The sequence below is a fragment of the Petaurus breviceps genome, unplaced genomic scaffold, assembly GCF_028583685.1.
Source record: "Petaurus breviceps papuanus isolate PSGF00001 unplaced genomic scaffold, PetGlider_PUasm1.0 38, whole genome shotgun sequence".
Taxonomy (NCBI): domain Eukaryota; kingdom Metazoa; phylum Chordata; class Mammalia; order Diprotodontia; family Petauridae; genus Petaurus; species Petaurus breviceps.
In genome coordinates this window covers 64941129-64967611 of record NW_027186304.1, presented here as the reverse complement: position 1 = coordinate 64967611, position 26483 = coordinate 64941129, and the positions used below count along the sequence as shown (strand labels likewise).

Sequence of the window (26483 nt, the reverse complement as noted above, 5' to 3'; positions counted from 1 at the left end):
TATCTATCTATCTATCTATCTATCTATCTATCTATCTATCTATCTATATTCTATCACCAACTCCACACTAGAAGCCTTTCCATCTTGTGAGGACCTGTCAGAAATAGCCCTTTGCCAGCACAGCATTTGAGGACTGAGTCACTTCAATGACAAGATTAGAGTAGGACTTGGGTGTAGTTATCAGTGAGGCAATATTAATAAACATAGGTGGAAGGTTGGGAAAATCCCAATCAGATTATGCTAATAATCTGGTGGCTTTTTTTTATCTGCCCTGAATTTCATAGTTAAACATTACCTGGGATTTAAAATTCCAAATGGAACATTTAAATACTTGGGCATTAAAAGCAATAGTTTTTAATATTTAGTATTGAGCAGGAGAAATTCATCTCTGAAAAGCTTTGCCCACTAAAGAGAAGGAATATTTCTATAAGATAGTTGAACATATCTGGAGAAGCATGAGGTAATGGCAGATATTGTGAAAATAAGTGTAGGTTGCTCAATGACATACATATTTGAGGGGCTGGCATTGGGAACAAGAACAGCGGATGCAATTCAGGTAGGCAGAGAAGCAATCCTAGACTATAAATGCATCACAGCTGTTCTACACTGTATGGAGGTGAGGATAAGGACAGGCAGAGGTTCATGAGGGAGGAGCTAGATTGAAATCATGCTTAGAACACCTCTGCTATGATAAAGAAACTATTCAGAGAAAGTGAAGGCTAAGACCCCCTAGTGCTATCACCTGTCATCTCCTAACATCTCCCCAGCAAATACTGTTCTCACTTTTTCATAGTAAACCCACCATCTTCTAAGGCTCATCACCAGCTGGCTACCCTGTGAAACCTAATTTGAACTCCTCTAGCCCAAAACACTGTACTATCAAAAGCCAGGAATATCATGGGGCTGGCAGAGACACTGAGTTGAGAAACCATATATAACCCCTTTCATTCAAGAACTTTACAATCTAAGAAGTGGGATCAATCAGTAAGTTAACAAGGATTTATTGAGGGGGGAAAGAAAAAAAAGAAACAGTCCTTGTTCTGGAATAGCTTATATTCTATTAGAAAAAAGACAACTACACAAATGACAATTATGCAAAAGACAAACTATATAAACTACACAAAATTAATTCTAATAATTAATAATAATAGTTGGTATTTATATTTTAAGAGTTATAAAATACTTTATATGAGGATCAGTTGATCCCCACAACAAATCTATGAGGTAGAGACTATTATCCCAGATGAGGAAACTAAGGCTGAGAGAAGTTAAGTGACTTGTCCAGGACTGAAGAACTGTGTGTTTGAGGCAGGATTTGAAGTCAGATCTTCCTGGCTCCATCTCCAGTACTGCACCACCTACCTGTATGCGTAAAGAAAAGAGGGAGGGTAACCAATTAGGCAGTCATGACAATAGACTAGCTGAGAAATGAACTAGGGCAATGAGTGGCAGGCAGAGTGGACAGGAGCAATGACGGAGACTACAAAGATTGAAATGGCATGGCTTAGCTAATGATGGGATATGGAGAGTGAGAAAGACGGAGAAATCAAGGGTGACTCTGAAGTCATTCATCAATGGCAGGAACGTGCTCAGTGGCAGTGAAGTTGTAAAAACAGAACCCAGAATCCTGAAGTCAAAATGAAGGATTTATTTAGTACTGATAAAATGAATACAGCAGGTGCTATTTTAAAATCTCCTCAATTCAATTCAGTTATAGTAAACAGTTTTTTTAAAAATACCTCCCTGTATAAGACACGGGGCAAAATTTTTGGCATTTCAGTTCAGTCATTTTCAGTTGTGTCCAACTCTTGGTGATCTTTTGGGGGGTGGGGGGTTTCCTTCACAAAGATACTAGATTGGTTTGACATTTCCTTCTTCAGCTCATTTTACAGATGAGGAAACTAAGGTAAACAGGTTTAACTGATTTGCTTGGATTCACATAACTAGTAAGTATCTGAGGCCAGATTTAAATTTATGTTTTTCTGACTTCAGACCCAGCACTATCCACAATGTGGCCTGGGATAGAGAAGCCAAAACAAAGCACCTCCTCCCCTCCAGGGCAGGATTATAGTTGTATTATACTGAGGGATATAACATGTACATAAGTAAATACAACATGTAGACAACACAGAGAAATTTTAAGAGGAACAGGTAAGACCAAATGTAGGAGGTGGCACCTGAGTTGTGCTTAGAGATCAAGGTGAGAAGGCAGTACATTCTAAGACATGAGGAACCAATTGTCCAAAAGCACAAAAGAAGAAAATTGAATGTTATGTATGGAGAACAGTCTTTCAATGACTTATGCTATCAGACTTGCAAATGATACAAAAGTTGAGAAGAATCTTTCACACTGGTTGACAGAGGATCCAACAGAGGTCTTGAGGATTGGGGCAAATTTAATATAAAGAAATTAAATAGGTATAAATGTAAGGTACTATATTTGAGTTCAAAATTTGACTACACAAGGAAAACATAGGAGAGACATGGCTAGATATCAGTTCTTCAAAGCAAAAAGGTCTGAAGTCTTTAGGAGATTACAAGCTCCATATGAGTTAACAATGGACCATGCCAGCTTAAAAAACTAATGTGATTTTAGGCTGTATTAAGGGAGTAACAGCAGAAGAATTGACAGTAAATCAAGTAATCAATAAGCATTCATTAGACATCAGTCCTTGTTTTGGAGTAGCTTATATTCTATTGGAAAAAAGACTACAAAATGACAATTATGCAAAAGACAAACTATATAAACAACACAAAATTAATAGGTTTTACGTAAAGTACTATACTTCTGTTCAAAATTTGACTACACAAGAAAAACATAGAAGAGATATGGCTAGAAGGAACAGGTAAGGCCAAATGTAGGAGGTGGCACCTGAGTTGTGTTTGGAAAGAAACCAGAGGTCAAGGTGAGAAGGAAGTACATTGTTAGACATGAGGAAACACTTGTCCAAAAGCACAAAAGAAGCAAATGGAATGTTATATGTCAGGCACTGTGCTAGCCCTGAGGATATAAACAAAAAAAATTAAATATTCCCTACTTTTAAAAAAAAATGAGGTTCTCCTTTATTAATTTTTGTTTTCTATAAACAAGTTTAACTTGATAGTACAAAATGCACAGAATTGACCTCAAACATATTAGACAATTTCTTTTTCTCCCCCCTCCTTTCAAAAAACTCACATTCTAAGGGGGTGAGGTGAAAGGAATACACAAATAAGTGTAGACAGAATACATGGAAAGAACATAGTTACAAATAAACACAAAGAAGCTTGGGAAAAAGGATACTAGAGTTAGTAATACTAGATGTAGGTAGGTACTAGGTGTAGAGAGGTACTAGATGAAGAACTATTACATCTTCATGTTGAAGATGGTGCTTAAGCTGCATCCTGAAGAAAGGAAGGGATTGTATGAAGTAGAGGTGAGAAGTGCATTCCACTCAAGAGAGATGGCCAGTGAAAAAGCATGGAGATGGGAGGAGTATCCTAAATTTTAGAGGAGGAAAGATGGCCAATTTGGCTGAATCGCAAAATGTAAGGAAGAGACATATTTTAAAAGTTCAAGAGATAGTTTCTGTGTAATTAATTGTTTTATTAATAATGCTAGCATTTTATTTAAACAATTAGAATTAAGTGACTTGCCCAGGGCCACACAGCTAGTAAGGTCAGATTTTAATTCAGACCTTCCTGACTCCAGGACCAGTGCTCTATCTAGTATACCTCCTAGTTGCCCCCTACTATCTTATTAATAAAAGGGTCAGTGATGCTGCAGCACCAAAGACCCTTAATGGAGGTGGGCTCAGTTTATATGTCCTTGGAAGAGTGGTTGTTCCTGAGGATGGCAATCAACTCTGATTGGTTAACAATTAATGAAAGAATGACTATTACAATGAGAGGTGGACCTATTCAGTGAAGGACTGGAGATGTAACTTTGTGTCATTTGCTTCTAAATTCCCTAGCCTTGGGCAATCTAATCAGAGAATTTATCCCTATCCATACCTGGGTAGAGCACAATGGGCTTCCTTTAGATCAAATTCCTTATAAGGCTGGGAAGGATCTTATCAAGACTTAAATCAATCATTATTAGCAATGTCCTTCAGAGACTAAACCTTGAAATGGGGATTTTAGGAAAAGGGGGAGCTCTGGATCTCCCCAAATCCCTGGTCATTAATAATCGTTTCTCTCAGTACAATGAGGCCTGAAAGAGAGTTTGGAGCCAGGATGTGAAGGAATACAAAAATAAAGGAGAGGAGTTTATATTTGACTCTAGAGGCCATAAGTAGCCACTGAGGTTTATTACTCTGCCCTAGTCAAACCACATATGGAATGATAGGTCCAATTCTAGGTGCAACATTTTAGGAAGGTGATTTTCGAAGAGTATCCTGAGGAGGGCAACCAAGATGGTCATACCGTCCAAGAATAAATGGGGAAAAAAAAAACCCTGGTGATACTTAGCCTAGAGAAGGGAAGACTTGTGGAGGCAGGGATGATAATTCTATTCAAGTACTTGAAGAGCTAGCACATGGAAGCAGGATTAGGCTTGTGCTGGTTGACCACAGGGGGTAGAACAAGAAGCAGTGTGTGGGAGATGAAGAGGGGTGCATGGTGATTTTTGTTGAAAAGATGTCTTAGTAATTAGAGCTTTTCAAGAGTGTAATGGGCTGCCTTGGGAGATACTGAGCTCCCCATCACTGGAAGAATTCAACCAGAAGCTAGATGATCACTTGTTTGATTTGTCTTAAAGGGGATGCTTTGTCAGGCACAAGTTGGACTAGATGGCCTTTCAAATGCTGAGATTCTTTGATTGTGTTCTTTTTGCTCTATCTCCCCAAGCAATGGAGAGAAGATATAATTACAACTATATCTGTATAATACTTTGGAGGAATGGGAGTGAAGCTCTTTACAAGTCAAATAAATAAGTATTTATTTAGTACCAGGTACCATATTGAGCACTGGGAATATGTATAAAAACAGAAAAAATGATTCCTGCCTTCCAGAGCTTCCATTATAATGGGGGAATTGAGCATATAAAAGGAAGTTGACAAGCTAAGGTGGGGAGGGGAGGGCAGGCAATAGAGAAAGAGGGGGAGGGGCACCCACTGGAGCATAGTAGAGAAAGTCTTACAAGTCAGAGTTTCAGCCTGAAAAGGCATGATGACAAGGCTGACCAAAGCATCCCCCTGAAAATGGCGATTCTGGAAGGAATCAGCCAATCCCAGGGAGAGGCTACAGGAGGAACAGGAAAATCCAGTGTAAAAAGTCCACGGGTGTGTGCCAACTTCTAGAATCAAGAGATATCTGTGGCATGATAGGGAAAATCCAGCAAATCAGGATTGCAGCCTACAAACAAGTAAAGACATGGAATGAAAGGCGCAATGATGGCTTCAGTAAATTTAGGAATACACACACACACACACACACACACACACACACACATACTCACACACACACTCACACTTAAAGGTACCTGGAGAGGAACTTCTGAAAAAGAAAAAAAAGAGAGAGACATATAATCCTAAAGACCTAGAAAAACAAGAAATGTATAGAAGGACAAGATTTTTCACTGTTTCTCACTTGCCAGGAGTTTGTTCAGTTTCGATGAATAAATTTTCTAGATATATATTGAACCAAGCTGAGAGGCTTCAAGAAATGACACTTAATTTCTATTGTCCAAAGACCAACCTTACTAAATTTCCAGGGACTCATCACCAACTCTCTCTCTCTCTCTCTCTCTCTCTCTCTCTCTCTCTAGCTCAGCTTGAGGAAATCAGGATACTTGAAGTATTGATGACATAATAAGAGAATTAGTAAGATGCTAAGAAATAATAAGTGGTTGACTGCTAATAGAAGTAAAAAGGAGACAAGTACCAGGGAAGTATAAGCAGAAAACAAGAGATTTTGCTTTGCTGCTTTAGCAGCACTTTGTTTACAATCCCACCAGGGTTCAAGTTCTCTTGATTTGATTGAATTCATTTCATTACCATCTTAGTTCTTCTCAGTACTCCCAGTGCTAGATGAATGCACAATCTGAGATGAAGTCATGCTTCACATGGGTCCCCAGAGAGACCTTTCTCTATTGAACCTGACTTTTATGCTTTGGGAAGGGATTATTTATTGAGGCTGTTTGCTGGGTAGATAAGAAAATGGCAACACAACCAACAGGGAATGTTTCTTCCATTGACCTCAGTGACTTCATAATCAGAAACCATAAAGCCAAAGCAGGAAATGTATTCTTAAAAAAAATGAGGGATGTAGTCATGAGTCCAGCACTGGTGGAGGTAAAGGAGGACGTAAGCTACCCCCGATTTCATGTTCTTTTAAGGTACCTGACTATTTAAAGCAGTACATGTTATCAGCATGTCTGACATAACCATTGAGTCTGATAACCATTGAGGTGATGGCTGTGGTTTTTTAGTTTTGCTTTGTTTTCCAGGTATCCAGCCATATTACCTCTCCTGGAGCCTGAATACATAGCTGATAAAATCATAAATGCTATCCTGGAGGAACAGATTTATCTGATCACCCCCAGAACGGTATCCTTTGCACTGATATTGAAACAGTAAGTGACAGTGAATTTTTTAATCTCTCTCTAGTCCTAGTTATCTGTCAACAAAATAACTACCATTTTTACCTGGGAAGTCTTCTACTTAAGTCCTGCTCCAAGGATTTGTGGTGATGTGAACAGAACTTTGGGTTCTCAAAGGCTATACCAGCCAAGACCTTGGACTTGGCAGTCCCAAAAAATGTGAATAAGCCTGGCTAAACACAGAAAGGTTTGTCATCAGAAAGCTGGTCATTACATGACCAGGGTTTTGGGGGTTGGATTTGCTTTTGTTTTGGCCGTAGCAACTCATGAAACCATGTACTACAACACAGTGGGAGTTCCAATTTGTATTAGTAGAAGAGGAATTCACACCAAAAAAATCACAGTTCCTTTAAATATTACTTAGGAAGTAGCTTCCTATTTGTTGGAGAAAACTTTATAAAATGAATATATTCATGCAATGTAATGAAAACTTTTAAGACCTTTGTGGAGCAATGAGGTATAATGGAAAGGGCGCTAGAATTAGAAGCCAAAAAGATGCAAAGTTTAATCCCAGTTCCACCACTGGTTAGCTCTATAACATTGGACAATTCATAATTCCTCTTTAACTCAGTTTTCTCATCTTTAAAATGGAAACAATAGTTGTGTTACCTATTTCATAAGGAAGCTTTGAGAATTAAATGATATTGCATATGAGAAGTACTTTATATCAGAAAGTGCTTATTGAATAAACATAGGCAATTATTAATTATTGTTTTTATTAAGAGTTGTTGCTTTATTTTTCTCATATACTATGGACTTTCCTATGTTCAAGTAAATTCATCTAGAATGAATTAAATATAAAATATCCTTAAAAATAATGTCTTGGGGGTGGCCAGGTAGCACAGTGAGTAAGAGCACCATCCCCAGTGTCAGGACGACCTGGGGATCAAATCCGGGCTCAGACACTTAGCATCCACCCAGAAATACCTGGCCGTGTAACCTTGAGCAAGTTACTTAACCCCAATTGCTTAAATAAATAAAAAAAATAATGTCTTGATTTTCATTGAATTATTTAGGTAATTTAGCTGAAGTGAGGCTATAATGGGAAAAATTAAGGGGAAAAAAAGCCTTGAATATTTTGCTGAAAAACTATAAAATAGAGTTGACAGCTAAACTTTCTTTTCTGATTACAATTCTGCCAGTTTATTTCTGTGACATAAGTGATTCTATAGAATCACAGATTTAGGGCTTAAGGGGACTTTAGAGGCCCACAAGTATAATACCTTCATTTTACAAATGAGGAAACTGAGACTGACAGATTAATTGATTATATTATAATACCTGATAAGTATCTGAGACAGCATAGAAACTCGGGACTTCCTAATTCCAAGTCCAGCACTCTATGTATTGAGCCATCTATCCACCTTATTCTTTTTTCCCATGAGAAATAATCAAATAACTCACATTGACATAAAATTTTCAGGTTTTCAAAGCTCCTTCCTTATGATAAGCCTAAGAAGTACCACAATATTATCATACCCATTTTACAGGTGAGGAAAGTTCAATAAGGTTAACTATCTTTTATCTATAGTCACATAACTTTACCTGGTCTCAAACCCAGGTCTCCTAGGTCTAAGTCCAGTGTTCTTTCAATTGCAATTCTCCATCTCTTCATGACGTTATTAACTTTCTTTATGTCACATACATGTATTCTTTTTACAGTTATGTCTAATAAGAAACTATTTCCTGGGCCTTTCCTTCAAGTATCTGTGATTTTATCAGTGTGTTTACTCCCTCTACCTCTGCAAAGCACAAAGCCTCTTCATTGTCTTAGTAGGGGATTTGCCATGGAGAGAAAAATTCATTCTCTGATGACCACTGCTCTGATGATGGGTCCCTCTCAGATCAGCTAGGCTGGTCCTCAAACTATGTATTAATTGTCTATCACTAGACCTGTAGTCAAAGACTTCTAGTATCAGTAAGATCAGATAGAGCTTATATTCCACAGACATAGCCTTCAAAAAAATAGGGCTAATGGTCAATTCTCTACCATATTGAGATGTACACCATGCTGTCCCTGAGCTATTCATTACATTATTCTTCAACAAATTATTCTAGCTTCAGCTATACAAGCATTTGTTGTTGTTCTGTCATTTTTTTCAGTCATGTCTGACTGTTCATGACACCATTTAGGGTTTTCTTGGCAGATAGCGAATGAGTTTGCCATTTCCTTCTCCAGCTCATTTTACAAATGAGGGAACTGAGGCAAACAGAATGAAGTGACTTACAGAGGGTCACACAGCTAGTAAGTACCTGAGGCCAGATTTGAACTCAGAAAGATGGGTCTTCCTAACTCCAGACCAGGAACTCTATCCACTGCACCACCTAGCTGCCCCTACGTAAGCATACCAAGCTCTGTTTTGTAAAGTTTGTCAAGTGGTTGGGTTTGGTGTCTCTGGAATCAAAGGACCTGATTTCAATCCCATCTCTGAGGCTTACTACCTGTGTGACACTGGGCAAGTCTCAATTTCTTCATATATAAAATGGCCTCGAAGAGCCATTCCAGTTCCAGCTCTATAATCTTATTATGCCCCAGATTAGTATCTAGTAACATTGTTGTAGATAATAGATTTTTCTCACAACAAGAGTAAGGAATTCTTAATTGCTATTGTAAACAATATTATTTCTCTGTTTTCTATAGTATTATCTCTGCAAAAATGAGTCTGGCCCTTGGTGATTTCCTTGGAGTTTTTGATTGTATGGATACTTTCCAAGGTACAGTGGGGACAGATAAAGTCCAGACTGTACCAAAGATAATTCATCAATAGCTGAAAATCCAAACGCAACAACATAAGGCATGCAGCAAACCAGGAGCAACACTTTTCCAGCAAGTTACTGGGGAGTCCAAATGTGCCTATTTTGTTATCAGAAGTTTCTATGTTCATACTTCTAGGCATTCAGAATTCCATAGTAGTTCTTATTATTCCCACTCCCCACCCCCCATACTATAACCTAACTACCTCAGGTAGTTTCAATTATCTTAGTGAATGGTGTTAAATCCTAAAAAAAAAAAAAAAAAAAAGGCAAAATAAAATAAAAATCTTTAATTATCTTCAGTCACTTTAATTTTTTTAAACACAAAACATGGAAAAGGAAGAAGATGCCACAAAAGCAAACAAATTATGTCATAATTTCAAACTATTCTAGATAGAATCTCTAACAAAGTAAAGTTTTTCATGAATTAATGCCAGAAAATTCTAATACTTAGAGTACTTACTCAGTGTCTCTCTCCCACCAGCCTCCATGAAGCAGGTACAGGATCACAAGAAAGTTCACAAGTTTGTGAAAGACCTAACCCTAAGCTAGTGTCAAAATATTAGGGGACACCATGTTTTCCAGAGTTAAGGCCCAGCAAGCAAACTATGCCCTGAAATTGACATAATAACAATCCTTTGGACTCACCTTCTGATGATCTCAGTCACAGCAAAATCCCAGAATTTTGTTTCTGGTCATGAAGTTCTGCTATGAATCAAACTTGTCACATTATTACTGTTACCCCTCATTGTCAGGGCTACAGCTCTCTGCGTAGCCATAGGTATAAGTATTGAGATCTCCCCCGCTCTGCCTGAACACACCCTGTCCCCACTAGGGGTAGGGCTCCAACACATGTGTCCATGCAAGCCATTTCCCTCACTTTGAAATAAACTTCTGTTTGATTCCTGACCCTGCTGTCTCTAGTCTGCTTTGTTCAGCTTTGGTCACCCACAGGTTAGAGGCCAGTTCCTTCCAGTTGATAGTAGGGACCCCAAAAGGCTGCAGTGACTGCATTAACACTACCTTCCTCCACCCACTCCATAAGAAGCAGAAAGGATTGATTCTGTCTACTCACCTGAAGGAAAGGAAGAGAAAGGCGAGTGGAACCAGATAGAGTGCCAGCATGGGTGGCTACACTGGGCCTAAAGGAAAATGGGATAAATGCTAAAGAAGTCAGTCCTATCAGGACATGAAACCAGACTAGCAAAGGCTACTAGAATGTAATGATCAGCGTCAGCGGCCTTGCCCGCCAAAAGGTTTGTCAAGAGCAGATGAAGAAAAGTGTCATAATTAAGTCCTTTAGACTAAAATTAAAAGAAGTTGAAAATATTTTCAGTTTCATCTTTGTATCTGCAGCCTCCCATATAGTGCCTTGCATATAGAAAGTACTTTATATTTGTAGAATCTAGTGTTTATCAAAATCCACTGTATAGAGTGGTGGATTTAGAGTGAGAGGATGTGGGTTGGGATCCTGGTTTTTCTATGGATTGTCTGTGGTCAAGACATTTCACCTCTGTGAGCCTCAGTTTCCTGATCTGAAAACTGAGGGTTGGTGGACAAGATCATTGGTCCCAAAGGTTTCCATCTATATTGGCTCCTGGGACTTGTTAAAAGGTTTCAAAGGTTCCAAGGTTACCGCTGAGGCAGGTAATAGCCAGTTGCCTACTAGGTGGCTAAGAGAATATACTCTGAATTGTAAATAAATACAGTTACTATGTAACTGCAGGTTATATATTATATATTTATATATTATGCATATTTTTATACTCCACAATGGCTAATGAGGGTTTGAGAGTGGCAGGCATCTGATAAATTTGTTGAATGAATGGTAGGATCCATTTACACAAGAATCTCACTTTAACAACCTTTATACCCACTTAAGCCCATCCTCACACATTCACATAAAATCGTTTTATAAAAAAGGAAGGGAATTATGTTAGTAAATGCAACAAAGAACTATGCCTGGGCTCATTTTTCAGGGTGATGCCGGTCTGTGGAATTCGCCTGAAAAGAGAATATAGACTCCCATTTCTTTTGCTAGTTCAGAGTAAGCAAGCGTTAGGAACAAGGACGTCCCTTGGGGCCCTTCTAGATGGTTCTCCATCACTCATTACACCAACCACTTTCTTTCTCTTTCCTCCCCTCTGGCTCCCCTTCTTCCCTCTGGTCCTGGCCCCCTTTTTCTCTTCCTCCCCTCCTCTTCGGCTTGAGCCTTAGGCCTGCCAGTGCCACCCAGTGGCTCTTAGGGGCACTGCGGGGCCCCACCGGTGACCACGCAGAGCTGAGGAGTCCCTCCATCCACTTCTAGGATGGAGGAATCATTCCGATAATGCTTTGTCTCTTTTGAACCGCATCTGCCGGAGGCCAAGAAGACTCTTCTCCCTCGTGCGGGCTGGACGTGACCCAAACTTGTCCCGTTCTTCCTTACTAACGAGAGCTTCTCGTCGGCCCCACCCAAAGGACCAAACTGCTTGTTTTCAAAGCTTCTAGGGGGAAAAAGGGAAGGAAGGGGGGAGAGACAGGAACGGAGGGGATGCTACAAGAGGTTTTTGGCAGTTCGGGCGGTGCGCGCCCCTTGCCACTAGCCTGGCCTGGGGAACTCACATGACCAAGAGGTCCCAAATCCAAGACCAACAACTTCAGGGCGCCCATTCCAGGGCAAGTTTCCAAAGCTAAAGCGCAGGCGCAGGGCGTCACGCCTGGGGTGTATACAGCGTGAGCTTTTGCTTCCACTGGGAGGGCTTCGGGAACAGTCTGCGTCCAGAGCTTCCAAGAGCTGCAAGTAAGTGGCCTTAAGTGAATGTGGTGGAGAAGGTGATGAGCAGCTGGGACTTTAGCTTCTCTGCAGTTGTGTGTGCCGCGTGTTTGTAGAAGGGTGATCTTTCGTGCCGCTCTCTGGCTAAAGTCGGGTTTCTGGGCTCTGCTAAATGCAAGGGGGAAAGTAGAAGGGGAAGGGGACAGGAGTGGGGGATTCTTATCCTGCTTTTCCTTCTACAGTTTTGAAGCTCTTCTTCGCTTCAGGGGTTGATTTCTCGGTCAGATTCTCAAATCGAGTTTGGATTATAAACAGTAAGGGAGTTTCCCAGTTCTCGAAACTTTTAGCTTTGCTAGTTATGCCGGTTTCAGGTTCCCTGTTTGCTGAAGATGTTACCCAAGCATTCTGAGTGGAAGCAGAAATGGTCAGGAGGTGATTTAGTGGGTGTGTCAGGGAGATGTAACTAAGTAAGTGACTGACGAGAAGTGCGACACACACACACACACACACACACACACCCCCTCACACCCTCTTGCACTTTTCCTTTAATTTTAAAGGTTTACAATGCTTTCACTACAGTTCAGGTGGTGGGAACAACGGACTGTTGTAGAGGGCTTCCCAACTAAAATGATTTAAAGACCTGCCCCATGTGCTGCAGGTGAAGAAAATGAGTTGATAGATACTACTAGCTTTGGAGTGGGCTCTCTGCTTCCCCTGGTCATCCCCACCCTCCCACCCCCACACGCACTCCTGATCGCTCCTCCGCTCAGGAAACGGGTGACTTGGGGCCTGAATAGGTTTAGTTTATTTGTTTTCTTTTTCAATTAACAGGCATTTGTTTTCTCTCCCTCTTACCTCTCGCTTCTACAAGTCTCCGCCTTTTTCTTCACTTCTTTGTGTCTACACTCCATTCTCTTGCTGCTTTCTGTAAAGCTGCCTTATGGGGGTTGTAAATCATCCTTTAATTACTTTGATCGGAGTAGTTGAAAATTAGGCAAAGAACCCCCTTCTATACTTGACCTGGGTATACTGAGTAACTGTTGGGTGTGGAGTAACTTGGTCTAGGTGAAATTTCACTAGACAAACAGCTGAGATCTGGATTCTAGCTTTGTAGCGCTGGGCAAGTCAACTGCGGTTCCCAAAGTATTAAGCCACAATCTGCATTCAGACTCCATCAGTTTTTACATGTAATTAGGGAAAAAATCAAATGTGATTTTTTTTTTTAGTGTGTAAAAGAAGAAAAGAAAAAAAATTAAGTATTAAGCCACTATTTCACCATACCCTTACCACACTAGATTCTGAAATTACAAAGACAAAATCTAGCCCATCACCAACCCCAAGTAGCTTGCATTTTATTGCGACAGTATAGCATGTATTATTAGTAAGGGAAGAGGATTACTGATGGGAAGTGGGAACCCTTCTTGGAGAACGTATGTGATCTGTCTTAAAGGGAGCTAGCAATTCTAAGAGGCAAAGGTTTTGGAAGGAGAGCATTCCAGGCATGCAGAATAGTGTGCTAAAGTCGCAGAATTGGGATATGGGAGGTCTAATATGGAGACTCAATCTACAAGCATTTGCTGAATACCTACGACCTTCTAGTCTCTAGATTCAGAATCAGTCCCTGCCCTTGAGGAGCATCAGTCCAGGAGAGACAACATATGCATGTGGAAATAGATACAAAATTGAATCAGTGCTCATGCAAGGCTTCATTTAGAATGTATCACTTTAACTGAGTTTAGGGATTCTAAGAGACTCCCAAGCATGGGAGACTGACCCTGGAAAAAGCTGGACACAAGAGATGGAGTAAGAGTAACAGCAGTAAGGCCAGTTTCGTATGTGCATGAATGGGAGTAATGTGTGCTGAAAAGGTAAGTTGGAGCCAGTTGTGAAAAACTTTAAATGCTTAATAGTGGAATTGTAAAGGAAAAAAAAAAGTAGGCTAAGAAGGCTAGAGTGTGGGAGGGAAAGTAATATGAAGCTGGTCTGGAAAGACAGGCTAGAGCCAGAATATGAAGGACTTTGAATACCAAACAAAAGAATTTCTCTCTTATCCTGTAAGCAAAAGGGAGCCATCAGAGCTTCTTGACCAGAGGTTTGGGAGAGGCAGGATTGCATCTCTAAGTTTCTGTTTGCTTATACTCAGCTGCACAGATCTGGAAGATCCTGATGACAGCAATGAACTCTACCCTCTCTCTCAGAGCTCCCCAAGCGCATTGCCCCATCCACTCAGGTTTGGGATTATCAGAATAATCAGTATTATCCTAGAAACCTTGGTGAAATAAAGTCCTGAAGCCTTTTCTTCTTCTACCTACTTCCTAGAGGCTATTTCTACCTAACTCCCAGACAACTAGTATCTTCTGGATGCCTCAAACCTACCCTTGATTCCCTAGGATACCCATCCAGGTCTGCCTCCTGGGAGCAGCATTTGAAGATTACTGTACTAGTAATTCCTAATTCAGAGACAGCTAGGTGACACAATGGAGAGAGTGCCAGGCCAACTCATTTTCCTGAGTTCAAATCCAGTTCAGACTCTTACTAGTTGTGTGACCCTGGTCAACTCACTTAACCCTGTTTGCCTTTAGTTTGCCATTGGTAAAATGAGCTGGAGAAAGAAATGACAAACGACTCCAATATCTTTGCCTGGAAAACCCCAAATGGGATCACAAAGGATTGGACATGATTGAAATGACTGAACAACCAGTGATTAGAAAAGCATCAGAAAACATGGAAGTACAATGTTATTAACACTTAACAGTCAACCAAATATTTATTATGTGCAATTCTGCTAATTGAATGTAACTTGGACCCCCTCACTTTTTCTTTTCTAACTCATGAAACTACTCCACCTTTTCCAATGCTTGTTGGTCTTTCTTGAGAAATGGTAATAAGTAGTGCACATTCTATTTATTTTAAAAACAGTTTATAGTTTCCTGCAAAATACATTGTGGTGATACCTTTAAGGAACGGTTACCATTTAGGGGCTAAACTTCTGTGAGACCTTTGACCTGTAACATGTGATTTCATGGGTGTAGGGAACTCTCTAGTGTGGGGACTCTCTCCACCTGAGCATATCACTAATTTATCTGTGATTTGTGCTCTTCAAGGGTTGTTACCAATGTTACCATTACCAAAAGATCTATGAAAAATATCCATTGTTTTACATTTTATTCATTATCAAAAGTATCAGCCATTCTCCTAACTTTGGGTTTCCTATTTTTTAGCCATTTCCCTATCCAAATTAGTCCCCCAACCTCTTGGTAATTAGACTTGCATTAATTTTAAAAATAATCATAGGTGTATAGCCTTGCCAAAAAACATTTTAAAAAAACTTAAGTTAACTGCTCAATAATCTGCCACTACCTTGCTCCTAAGGAAGGGAGAGCCCCTTTAGGAAAAAAATAAAAGTAACTTGACAATGTGCTTGCATTAAATCCAGACTGTTCCATGATCCTTTTAATAATTCATTCTTTTTTTCTCTTCTTAAAATACATTTTGAGTATCCTCACTCTATATACATTCCTTTACTGAATTGTGACATTTACACATTTTATTTTAGTTTATAAAGGGAATATTATAATCCATATACAGTAAAAAAACACTCAATTCAGTGTAAGAGACCTAGTCTGAATTGTTTTGTTTTTAATTGTAAGAAATACAATTATGTTACTTTCAGGTACATACGGATAAGTGAAATTCTAAAAACTATAGCTGAACCTGTTTTGGTTGGGTGATAAACTGGGAGGGGAAGAGATTTAATGTGATTAGCAGCAGCATTCCTTATGATACCAAAGTCCTTAAAAGAAGTTGTCCCCTATGCTCCCACCCCGTAGGTGAAATATGTTCTTTGAAATTTTGTGCTGTCACGGGATCTCAGATTTGGAAGGAACTTCAGAGGCCTACTACAAGAGTCTTTCCCCTATCACATCTGACAGGTGGTCCAGCCGCAGCTTGAAGACCTCTAGAAGGAGTCCATTTACTTTTGGATAGTCTCAATTGTTAGGAATTTTTATAGTTCTGGAAACCTAGATTTGCCTCTTTATAACATACACCCACACACTAGTACACCCACATCATTCGTTCTGTGATCCCAAATCTTGAGGCAATGGAGGGTCCTGGTTAATTTAATTATCTTTCTCATTGAAACTTATTCCTTTATTGAAATTATTTTCACATCAATTCTTGTTGGAAATATATTCCCCAAGTGGTAATAGCACACATTCCTGCCTTAGTGGAATGTTTCTGATTTTGGAGTCAAGACTTTGCTTCAAACCTCAGCACAGCCTGGCTATGTGACTTTGGACAAGTCATTTAATTTCTCTGTCTGAGTTCTCTCCTCTCTAAAATAAGGGGGTTGAACTTGATGACCTCTAAGTAAGGCCTATACTGAATTTAATTTAACCTTTATTTGATACTAAATCTTTGGCACCTCAAGATCAGTAATAGAAACCAGTATTCTATTATGATTAAGTATTTTGTTTAGGTGGTATCTATCCCATCCTGATTTTTCTGTGTTGTCCTGCCCCAATTGCCATCCTCTCCTCTCACCTTCCTCCTTTTTTTTTCTTTTTGGAGGGGAGAAGGCAGGGCAGTTGGGGTTAAGTGACTTGCCCAAGGTCACACAGCTAGTAAGTGTTAAGTTTCTGAGAACAGATTTGAACTCAGCTCCTCCTGACTCCAGGGCTGGTGTTCTATTCACTGCGCCACCTAGCCACCCCCACCTTCCTCCTTTCTAACCCCCGCCCCACCTACTTTATTACTTCTTTTTCTCTCCTTTCCTCTCCTTGCCAAAAATATTCAGTCAGGAAATCATTAAGCACTTAACATGAACCAGACACCGTGGCTAGCAATGCAAAATCAGAAAGTCCCTGCCATCAAAGATCTTACATTCTAATCTAATGGGTGAGACAATTTGTAAATAACTAGTTATACGCCTGCTCCAAATGGAACAGATGGAAGATTCACTGAGTAATGACCACACTCTGAACTTGAAATGCTTCCCACTCACCCTCAACCCTGTCCTGTGACAAAATTCATTATTTGTGGGTCCTGATTGGTTGGGTCCCAGCTAACTGAAATCTCCATCGAATTTGTTTGGCAGATCTTTTCTGTGCTCTCTCGGAGTGGGGATAAAAGAAAAGAAGAGAAGAGCAGAACAAGCAGATCACTGAGGAAAAATATGGTGGCTGAGGAATAGAGCAAGAAAAATTAGATTCCTGTTGACAGGAGCAGGCTCTTTGGGTTATACTGGAGACTGGGTAACAGGGTCCTTTTGTTATATGATAATGTAAGAGAGAAGCAGAAATGAACAGCAGCAACAAAACAATGAAAGCTAACAGGTTAAAAAGAAGTAGAAGAAAGAAATAGTAACTGAGAAGAGGGGAAAGAAGAGGTAAGCTCAAAAGACAGGGAAGTAAATTCCCACAAAGGCGTAAAAACAAGGAAGGTGATAGAATGTCCAAGGTTAAACAGTCACATTGATAGTCAGCCTGTGCTGGACAAACTGTAAGGAAATGTCCGTGAAAGCCATGAACTTCAGTATGCTGGATTAAGGTTTTGACCAAAAATCACGCCTGCTTATGTTTCCTGATAACTGATAATAACCTTTTGTACATATCCTAGAAGCCACTTGGGGTGGTGAAAGGAACACTGGATTTGGAGTCAGTATGGCCTGAGCTTGGACACTTACCATGTGCGTGACACTGTGCAACTTACTTAAATTTTCTGAACCTCAATCTCTTCTGTAAATAGAAGATAATATAACACCTTCCCTACCTCCTTCATAAGGTGATTGTGGAGAAAGCGCATTGTAAATCATAAAGCACTATAGAAATATGAGTGGTTGGCATTATTCTAAGAATAGCAAATCATCATTGAGACACTCCCTGCTGTGTTCACTGGCCCGCGTATGCACATGCCAATATGTGGTCAAGATTATTAGCCCAAAAGTGTGATTGCATTATTTCTGAAGACTTTTCCTGTAGGAACCTCATTTCTATTTTTGTAATAGAAGGTAAGCATCCAAGCTACCACTTCAAGGCCTACAATCACTCCCTGCCACATAGTCTGATTTCACTCACTGGCCTCCTGGCTGTTTCACAAGATACTCCCACTCTCACCTCCAAGCCATTTTCAGTGGCTGTCACCCATGCCTGGAATGTTCCCCATTCCCATCTTTGCCTTCTGCTTCATATGGCTTCTTTTAAGTCCCAACTAAAAATTCCATCTTCTATAGAAAGCCTTTCTCAATCCCTCTTAATTCTAGTGCCGTCCCTGTTAATTATTTCCTATATATCCTGTATATAAGTTGTTTGTATATGTTTGTTTGTTAACTGTGAGCTCCTTGAGGGCAGGGGCTGTCTTTTGCCTCTTTTTATAAACCTAGTGTTTAGTATGGGGCAACTAGTTGGTGAAATGGATGGAGTGTACCAGGCCTGGAGTCAGGCAATCTCATCTTCCTGAGTTCAAATCTGACCTCAGACTCTTACCAGCTGTGTGACCCTGGGCAAGTCACTTAACCCTCTTTGCCTCAGTTTCCTCATCAGTAAAAGGAGCAGGAGAAGGAAATGGCAAACCACTGCAGTATTTTTACCAAGAAAACCCCAAATGGGGTCACAAAGAGTCAGACAGGACTGAACAAAAGCAAGTGTTTAGCGTAGTGCCTGGGACATAGTAGGCATTTACTAAATGTTTATTGGTTGATTGAGTGGAAGCACAAAAGATAAGCCTGAGATATCCTGAAAGGCAAAATATTCTGCTTACTTAAAATTTCTGCTACTATCATAAGGGATATTTGATGATTTATTCAGCTCCCCTTCAGCAGACATTATGTGCAAAATACTGCATTGAGCATCGGGAGATAAAAAGATACTTTAAAGCCTAATAACTAATGATGCCTATGTGGATGAATATTACCAGCATGGTATATATGGAAATCAGCACTTGAGTAAAGCAAATGATCTTGTACTAGATGAAGCTTAGCCTTAAATGGACAGTGACCAGAGTCAGGACTAGAGAAAGGAAAAGAAAGCAATCACCATGGCACGTTATGAGTGAGCTGGGAGAATCCAATGAATGACACTTTTTAATACTTTAAGAAAACATTTTTACATATTTTAATATCAAAATAATTTTACACCAGGGCAAATAGATCATTATTTTGTGCTAAATCAAGCATCAAAGGGTGTTTAATTGAGTGCACTGAAGGTTTAGTGCCTCTGTAATTATAATTAATGCCCTGAGTATACAGTTTTCTTTCCTAGGACATTCAAGTGCCTTACCCAGTCTGATTGACTTCCAACTCAGACTCAAAGAGAAATTTTTTTTTTCAAGCTTGGAATTTTTCACGTAGGTCATGGGTAGAGAACATTGTTCATTATTGCAGTGAAAGTCCTTTATAACGTTCTCTTTGGTGTGAATTAGTAGCCTCATTATATATGTAAAATTGATGCAAAAAGGCATAGAGATCTAGGAAATATGTTTCAGCTATATACTTTCATAAGGGGACAGAGGAAAGGGGTCGGGTGGAAAGGGACATAATACTTAGTAAGTATATCAGCTTAGTCATTTTTACTTCATCAAAAATAACTCAACTTTTTTCTGAATAAATTGCTCCACTCTGAAACAAATTCATTATGCTCATTTATGGATATTAAATATATGGTGTTAAATAAGCTTTGTGTAAAATTTTATTATGCAACATTTTTTCTTCAAGATACTTTTCTTACTCCTCAAATCTGCAACTTTATAATAATCTGGCCAACTCCAGAGAAAGTTGGGACAATACTGAAGCATTGTGACCTCCTTTAATGATACACAATGGCTATTTTCCCCCTTAGCCAGCCCTGCAATGCTCCTAAGCCTCAGCTGTGCCTGCTGTACCTCCAGTAGTGTTCTTTCAGTATCTTTCCACATGGGCTTTTCCTCCAGGAAAGACTGAAACTAAAGACTTAATTACTGTCACCACCTACAAAGAAGGTGGAAGCCAGACCTAATATGCTCCAAACAGAGAAACTGACAAACTAAACTTAACCTAATAGATTTCTTATTGTTCCAAGATGTTCTACTCTTGAATCCCAAAATTTCTGACCTGGAAAAGGACTTCAGCAGTTTTTCAATACAGCTCTTACCTAAGTAAGAATCCCTTCTGTTGTTATTAGTCAGTTATGTCCAACTCTTCATATCCCCATTTGGGGTTTTCTTAGCAAAGATACTAGGGTGGTTTTCCGTGTCCTTCTCCAGCTCATTTTACAGATGAGAAGCTAAGGCTAACAGGGCTGGGTGACTTGTCCAAGGTCACACAGCTAGTAAGTGTCTGAGGCCAGTTTTGAAATCCAGATGTCTTCCTGACTCTAGGCCCAGCACTTTATCCACTGCTCTATTACACTGCCCAGAATCCCTTCTACAACAGACCTGGCAAGTGGTTATTCAGCCTTCCTTTAAAGAAACCCAAAACCCAAACAATGAGCAAGCTTGGGTTGGGACCTGTTATGTGAGAGGGAATCCACTATTTCCTTAGTCAACACCTTCCACTTTGGTATAGCTCTAAGTATTAGGAAATTTTCCTTTACACATTGAACCAAAATTTGTCTCTTCAAGACTTATTGCCTTTACTTTTGCTTTCAGATAGCAGAGCAAGCTCTAATCTTCCTGCTATGTGTCATTTGAAGACAGCATTCATGTTTCCCCCAGAGTCTTCTTTCCTCCTAGCTAAATATCCCTACGTGCTTCAACCAATACTACTCTTCACCATTCTGGTCACTCTCCTTTGGAAACTATAATTTGTCCAGTCTGTCAGTGTCTTTCCAAAAATGTCACGCTTGACTCAACTTTGTCAATCAATGTCTGTCCTAAAATGTGGTGCCTAGTAAATTCTTCTCTCTTTATAGGCATTTGCTGAAATATGTCTTCCAGGATGGAAGTCGTGAAGGATCTGCTCATTTTTGCTGGCAAATTTATATATAGCTATTTGGGTACTTTTTTTAACTTCATAGTTCCAAAGACAAAGAAAAGTGTTGCTGGTGAAATCGTCCTAATAACAGGAGCTGGAAGTGGAATTGGACGATTATTGGCCTTAAGATTTGCCCATCTGGGAGCTATCCTTGTTCTCTGGGATATTAATCCAGAGGGCAACCAGGAAACTTGTGAATTGGCCCAAAAAGCTGGTGCATCAAGAGTATATACATATATCTGTAACTGCAGTGAAAGGCAAGATATCTACCGAGTGGCAGATCAGGTGAGTGCCATGTATCGCTCAGTTCCTTTACATAATAAAATTCTGTCAACTACCCAATCTTTGAATAGGTGGTTTAACAAAAATTTGCATTGAAATGGTTCTCTATAACATAGTAATCTTGTTTGGCAAATGGTAAGTGAGGCACTATACAGTTATCCCTTCCACATTTTCCCCATCGTAGTTTTGCTATATTGCAGGTGGTTTCAATATATGGTGGGTCGGCAGAAGAAATTAAATGGGAAGTTTGGGAGAATTTTGTGAAAGCTACAGACAACATGCAAAGGCCAGAAGACAACATAGAAAAGGTTTAAGAATTCAGAAATGCATAAAATATATGTATAGTATTGTATATCAACATGTTTAATCTTTTAATACTATAATAATTCAGATTTCTCTGGTGTGAAAGGATGGCCAAAAAAATTTTACAAAGATTTTTCCAGATCACAGGGGCACTGCACCCATAACCCCCAAGATGTGCAAGGGGTAATTCTACTAGGTACTGGGCATACAGAGTTAGAAAATGAATGATACATGCCTTGCCCTCAGCAGCTTATGGCCTAATTCATACTTATTATCCTAATGCTTTTAGTTTCTAAAATTATTTAAATTGTTTTGTTACGTATCTTTTGTGTATAGATATCTTTAATCAAATCTGAATAATTTCTTTAGCCAAAAATCTCTTAACCCATCTTTATTTCTAGGCAGGTCATTTACAGGAGAGTAGCCTCATAGACCAGGGCCATAATTAGGCGAGGCACTCTGCTCTCTCTCTCTTTCTTTTTTCCACATGCTATCATCCTATACCTTCCTCCTGTGTACTCAGTTTTAGTGAGGAGAAAAATGTAATATTGTGTGAAATGTTATTTTGTAATATTTTTATATAACATGGTGCCTAGTTATAGTGAGGAAAAAAGAAGATAACTGAACATAATTCCAACTGTACAAGCTCCCTCTTTCCAGGCCTACCCTGGACTCTTCTATACTTCTTTGTCCTGTTTCCAGTGGGAAGAAGACAGGATATACAAGTAGCTAGCTAGCTGGTCCCAATGCTATGTAAGTTTTGTCTTTTATTTAAATGATTAGTTTTATGCTATACATTTGACTATACATACAGTCAAATTGAGCTATAGAACTCAGCACAGTACCTGTCACATAGTAGGTACTTAATAAATGTGCTTTGACTGACTACAGATCAGGATTGAACATCTGAGGGGAACTTGAAATGTATCTGCAACATTTTTTCAACTCTCCTTGAAAATTTAGCCGTGTCTTCTAGAGTTTTGTTTATACTGGAGATTCAAGGTTTGAACAATGGATGTGTGACACTATTGATGAGGACTTATGTATTCTTGATTCATACATAAACATCACCAATATTCAGGTGTTTACAGAGCTGGCATAGAGTTGTAAGGTTTTTTTTTTTAACATTCCTTATTTTACTTTATGTATCCAAAATTATATTAATGCTTTGCATAGAAAACAATAAAACGTAGCACAGTTCTAATTTACTTTTTTTTAATCACATATTCTTTTCTTCTTTGGAACCTAGGAGGAAGTCAGCTATATTTTCTGAATGTAAGCCCCAGGTCATTTTCACATCACTTGCCTATTAAGCCATGTCTTTCCTTCCCATCCCCATGCTTTCCCTGGGCAATTGACTGACTTGTCCTGCATATGGTATGTTATAATTCTAGTCAGTTGAGAACTTTTTGCATTCTAATGAGCTGTCCCAGCCACCTTTGTCATCTGGAAATTTGATAAGCATGTCTCTTTTGTCTTCATCCAAGTTATTCATAAAAATAGTGAACATAATAGAGTGTGTAACCAGGCACTAGGGATTTGCTACAGACTGACATCAATTCATTAATCAGAACTCTTTTAAAATGATCATTTAACTGGTTACAAATCTACCTAAATTAGCACCTAGAAGGATATTATAATTATGTTCCTTATTAAAATTCAATTATGATATACCCATAGCTTTTCCCTGTTCCATCAATCTAGTAAATATTCCAAAAAGGAATTCGGGTTAGATGGACTGGAATGTTCTTAAAGAAGCCATTATAGATAGTGATGATTGCTTCCCTTTCCAAGTGCTTATAAATCATACATCTGATTTTCAAGTCTAAAATTTGTACCGAGATCAGTGTAAATACATTGATCTAGTTTTCAGAATTCATTTTTTATTCCTTTTTCCCTTATCCCATTTTCTGAAATTTAAACCATTCTCTAACAGTTCTAAGTATCTGAGCCCAGATTTGATCCCCAGGTCACCCTGACACTGGAGCCGGGGCTCTTACTCGCTGAGCCACCTGGCTGCCCCTCAGATCAACAAGTGTTGGTTAAGTGCTACTATGTTCCTAGACACTGTGCTGAACACTCAGTTCAAGTACTAGCAAAAAGAGAGTCCCTGCCTTCAAGGAATTTACATTCTAATGGGGGAATACAACATATTGAGGAAACTGAAGGGAGGGAAGGAAGGGATGATGTTATCTATCAAGATACAAGAAGTCAGGGAGAAGAATTAAGAGTGTAGCCTGGAGAGGAATAAAGACATGGGTGTCCTGGACACCTGTGGTGCTAGCTAATCAGAAGGAAGTAGGGATGGAGAGTATTTCCAATCTGTGAAATCCACAACTGGAGCAGCTTCCGGGGTACAGAGGTTTCTGGATTATTATTGAAAAAGTTTGGGAAGCGAGTCAAGAGTACAGCCTAAAAAGGAATGAAGAATTAGTCCAGGGGCAGGGAATCTGGGGTCTTGAGGCCACATGAGGCCACATCTTGAGGTCCTCAAGTGAGGTCCTTTGACTGAATCCAAACTTCATAGAACAAATCCCCTTAATAAAAGGAGGCCACAGGCTCCCCATCTCTGATCCAGTCTACTCTCCAATAATGATAGATGAGGAAACTGAGATCCAGAATGTTAACTAGATTTTTCAGTGTTACAGAGTAGGGTGCTGGGAGATTGTGAATAGTATCTTCTCATAAAATAGCAAGAAACAGAAAAGGGGAATATAGGTTTATATAAAGGTTGACAAGAAACCCCACTAAGTCAAATCTTCCTGAGAGCATTTAAGGATAAAACTGGGGGCGAGGGGGAAGTACACAACATAGATGAAAAGTGAATATCTATCAATATCTCTATAACAAAGTCTTTTCCTCATAGATGCCAGTGGTCATATCATTTGAATTCTAACATCACAGTACCTCTTTTTCTGAATAAGAAAAAAAGAAGCAGTTCAGAGAACAACTAGAATAATCCAAGTATGCAGAGTAGAGGGTTGTTTCTAAGGTGACAGTTTTGAAGTGATAAAGAGATTTGATGATACCAAATGTTTGAGGGGGAAAAAAAATCACATAATTACTTAGAAAAGGCAGTCATGAAAATACTGCCAGCTCACCACCCATGGGCCTGTTTTCCTCTCTTAAAAAATCTTCATGACAATAAACTACCCATGAATCTAAGGCATCCATAAAAGATAAAAGTATTAGAATGGAATAGGTAGTTATTCACAAACAATATTTGACCACAGACCAAATCTTTATAATAACACACTTGACTGAAAGGTACAAAAGATTCACAAACCCATTGTATGGACTATTAAAAAAATTATTAGACTAAAATGCCACTTAAAGGTTCTTCAAGGTATCTCCCATCAGAGGTTAAAATAATATAAAATTCCTTGAAGAAATATAACACAAGTTTGATTCTGTTCAGGAAGCATTTAAGTGCCAACTCTGTGTTAGGCACTACAGTAGCAGCTGTGGTTACAAACACGAAACTGGAAGTGTGCCTGTCTTTAAGAACTCACATGGTACTGAAAACAACTTTCTGTTAAATAATAAAGGAAAGTATAAAATACATGCTTATGGGCATTTTTCATTGTCAAAGACTATGTCAAGTACAGTTTGCAGATTACTTTATGGCAACAGGCCCTGAAATATTGTAAATCATCCTAAATTAAATCCACAGCCTCTCAAACTGTTTTAGCCTAACTATCCATACTAGAAAAACAAAGTAGATGAAGAATGGAATACCATTGAGATGGTAGCATGTAGTTGGATGAATGGTCATCAGTACATATAGTTTAGTCATATACCTCAGATGCATGAAACTGAGTCCAGAATTGAATAGAAGGAGAGTAGGTTGGACTGCATTTGGGATATTGTGAAATGCCCTGAATGACATTTAATTTCTCACTGAAACAGAAGCCCTTCTTTTTCATCTCAGTGTCTCTTTGATGATATTCTATGGATATGACACATAGATCATTGTCTCTGAAGAACTAAAGCTACAGGTTACTTGAGGGGCAAAGGAAAGGTACATAGTGGGCACCAGTATGAGCACATGAGTATGCCACCAGTAAAGAACTGTGGAGGAGTAGTGGCTTAAAGGATAATCATCCAAAAGATCTATGCCACATAGCAAGAGTAAAGAATTACCAGTGGATAACCTGTGTGCTGCAGTGATGGCGCCACAGTGGACAGAGCTCCGGACCTAGAGTCAGGAAAATTTGAGTTTAAATCTAGCTTCTTAGTAGCTCATCTAGCCCAGAGATACTTATTAGTAGTGTAACCCTGGGTAAGTCACTCGACCTATGTCTGCCTCAGTTTCCTCAGCTGTAAGATGGGGATAATAATAGCACCTGCCTCCCAAAATCATAGTAATGATCAAATGAGATATTTGTAAAACACTTAGCACAGTGCCTGGCATAGAATAGCTACTTCTGTACACACACACACTTAAAAGACCTAGAAGAAGATCCCAAGCAGGTAGTATATACTCTCCTGTAGGAGATTTCAGGATTGTTTATTGCCTTAGGATGAGGGCAGAATGAGAAGGTATAAACAGGTTATAGTCTGCACCATTGAAAACACTACCCACATTGATGAGATGAGGTCTGAGTTTAATTGGCACAGTCATGAAAGTAATTTATAGAAGCCAAAAGACAGGGATTCATTTAGAGCAATTACTTGTCCTAACTCCTTCCTTGCCTTTATTTTTACTTTGTTTGTTCTTCTGTCATCGCTTTTAAGAGATTTCTCTTTGACCGAGAAGTCAGAAGCCAAGTAAGTGTTGGATTTTCTACTTCTCTTCCATTATACTATCTTCCACCAAGCTGTCAGTCTCGCCCAGCTCCTTGCTCCTACCGTGTTTCCCC

The 26483-nt window shown here is 39.3% G+C and overlaps 2 protein-coding genes across 4 annotated transcripts in view; both read left to right on the top strand.

The window, feature by feature from the left end:
* The window catches only part of LOC138170563 (short-chain dehydrogenase/reductase family 16C member 6-like), a 49902-nt gene extending 40267 nt beyond the window's left edge, over positions 1-9635 (top strand). For both annotated transcript variants that reach the window (XM_069099969.1, XM_069099968.1), the window contains exons 6-7: positions 6428-6553; positions 9222-9635. In XM_069099969.1, the coding sequence (XP_068956070.1) occupies positions 6428-6553; positions 9222-9348 (253 nt within the window). In that variant the 3' untranslated portion in view covers positions 9349-9635. The remainder of the gene's footprint in view (positions 1-6427; positions 6554-9221) is intronic.
* Positions 9636-11961: 2326 nt separating this feature from the next.
* Positions 11962-26483, top strand: part of SDR16C5 (short chain dehydrogenase/reductase family 16C member 5) — a 39883-nt gene continuing 25361 nt past the window's right edge. For both annotated transcript variants that reach the window (XM_069099971.1, XM_069099970.1), the window contains exons 1-2: positions 11962-12116; positions 20975-21321. In XM_069099971.1, the coding sequence (XP_068956072.1) occupies positions 20989-21321 (333 nt within the window). In that variant the 5' untranslated portion in view covers positions 11962-12116; positions 20975-20988. The remainder of the gene's footprint in view (positions 12117-20974; positions 21322-26483) is intronic.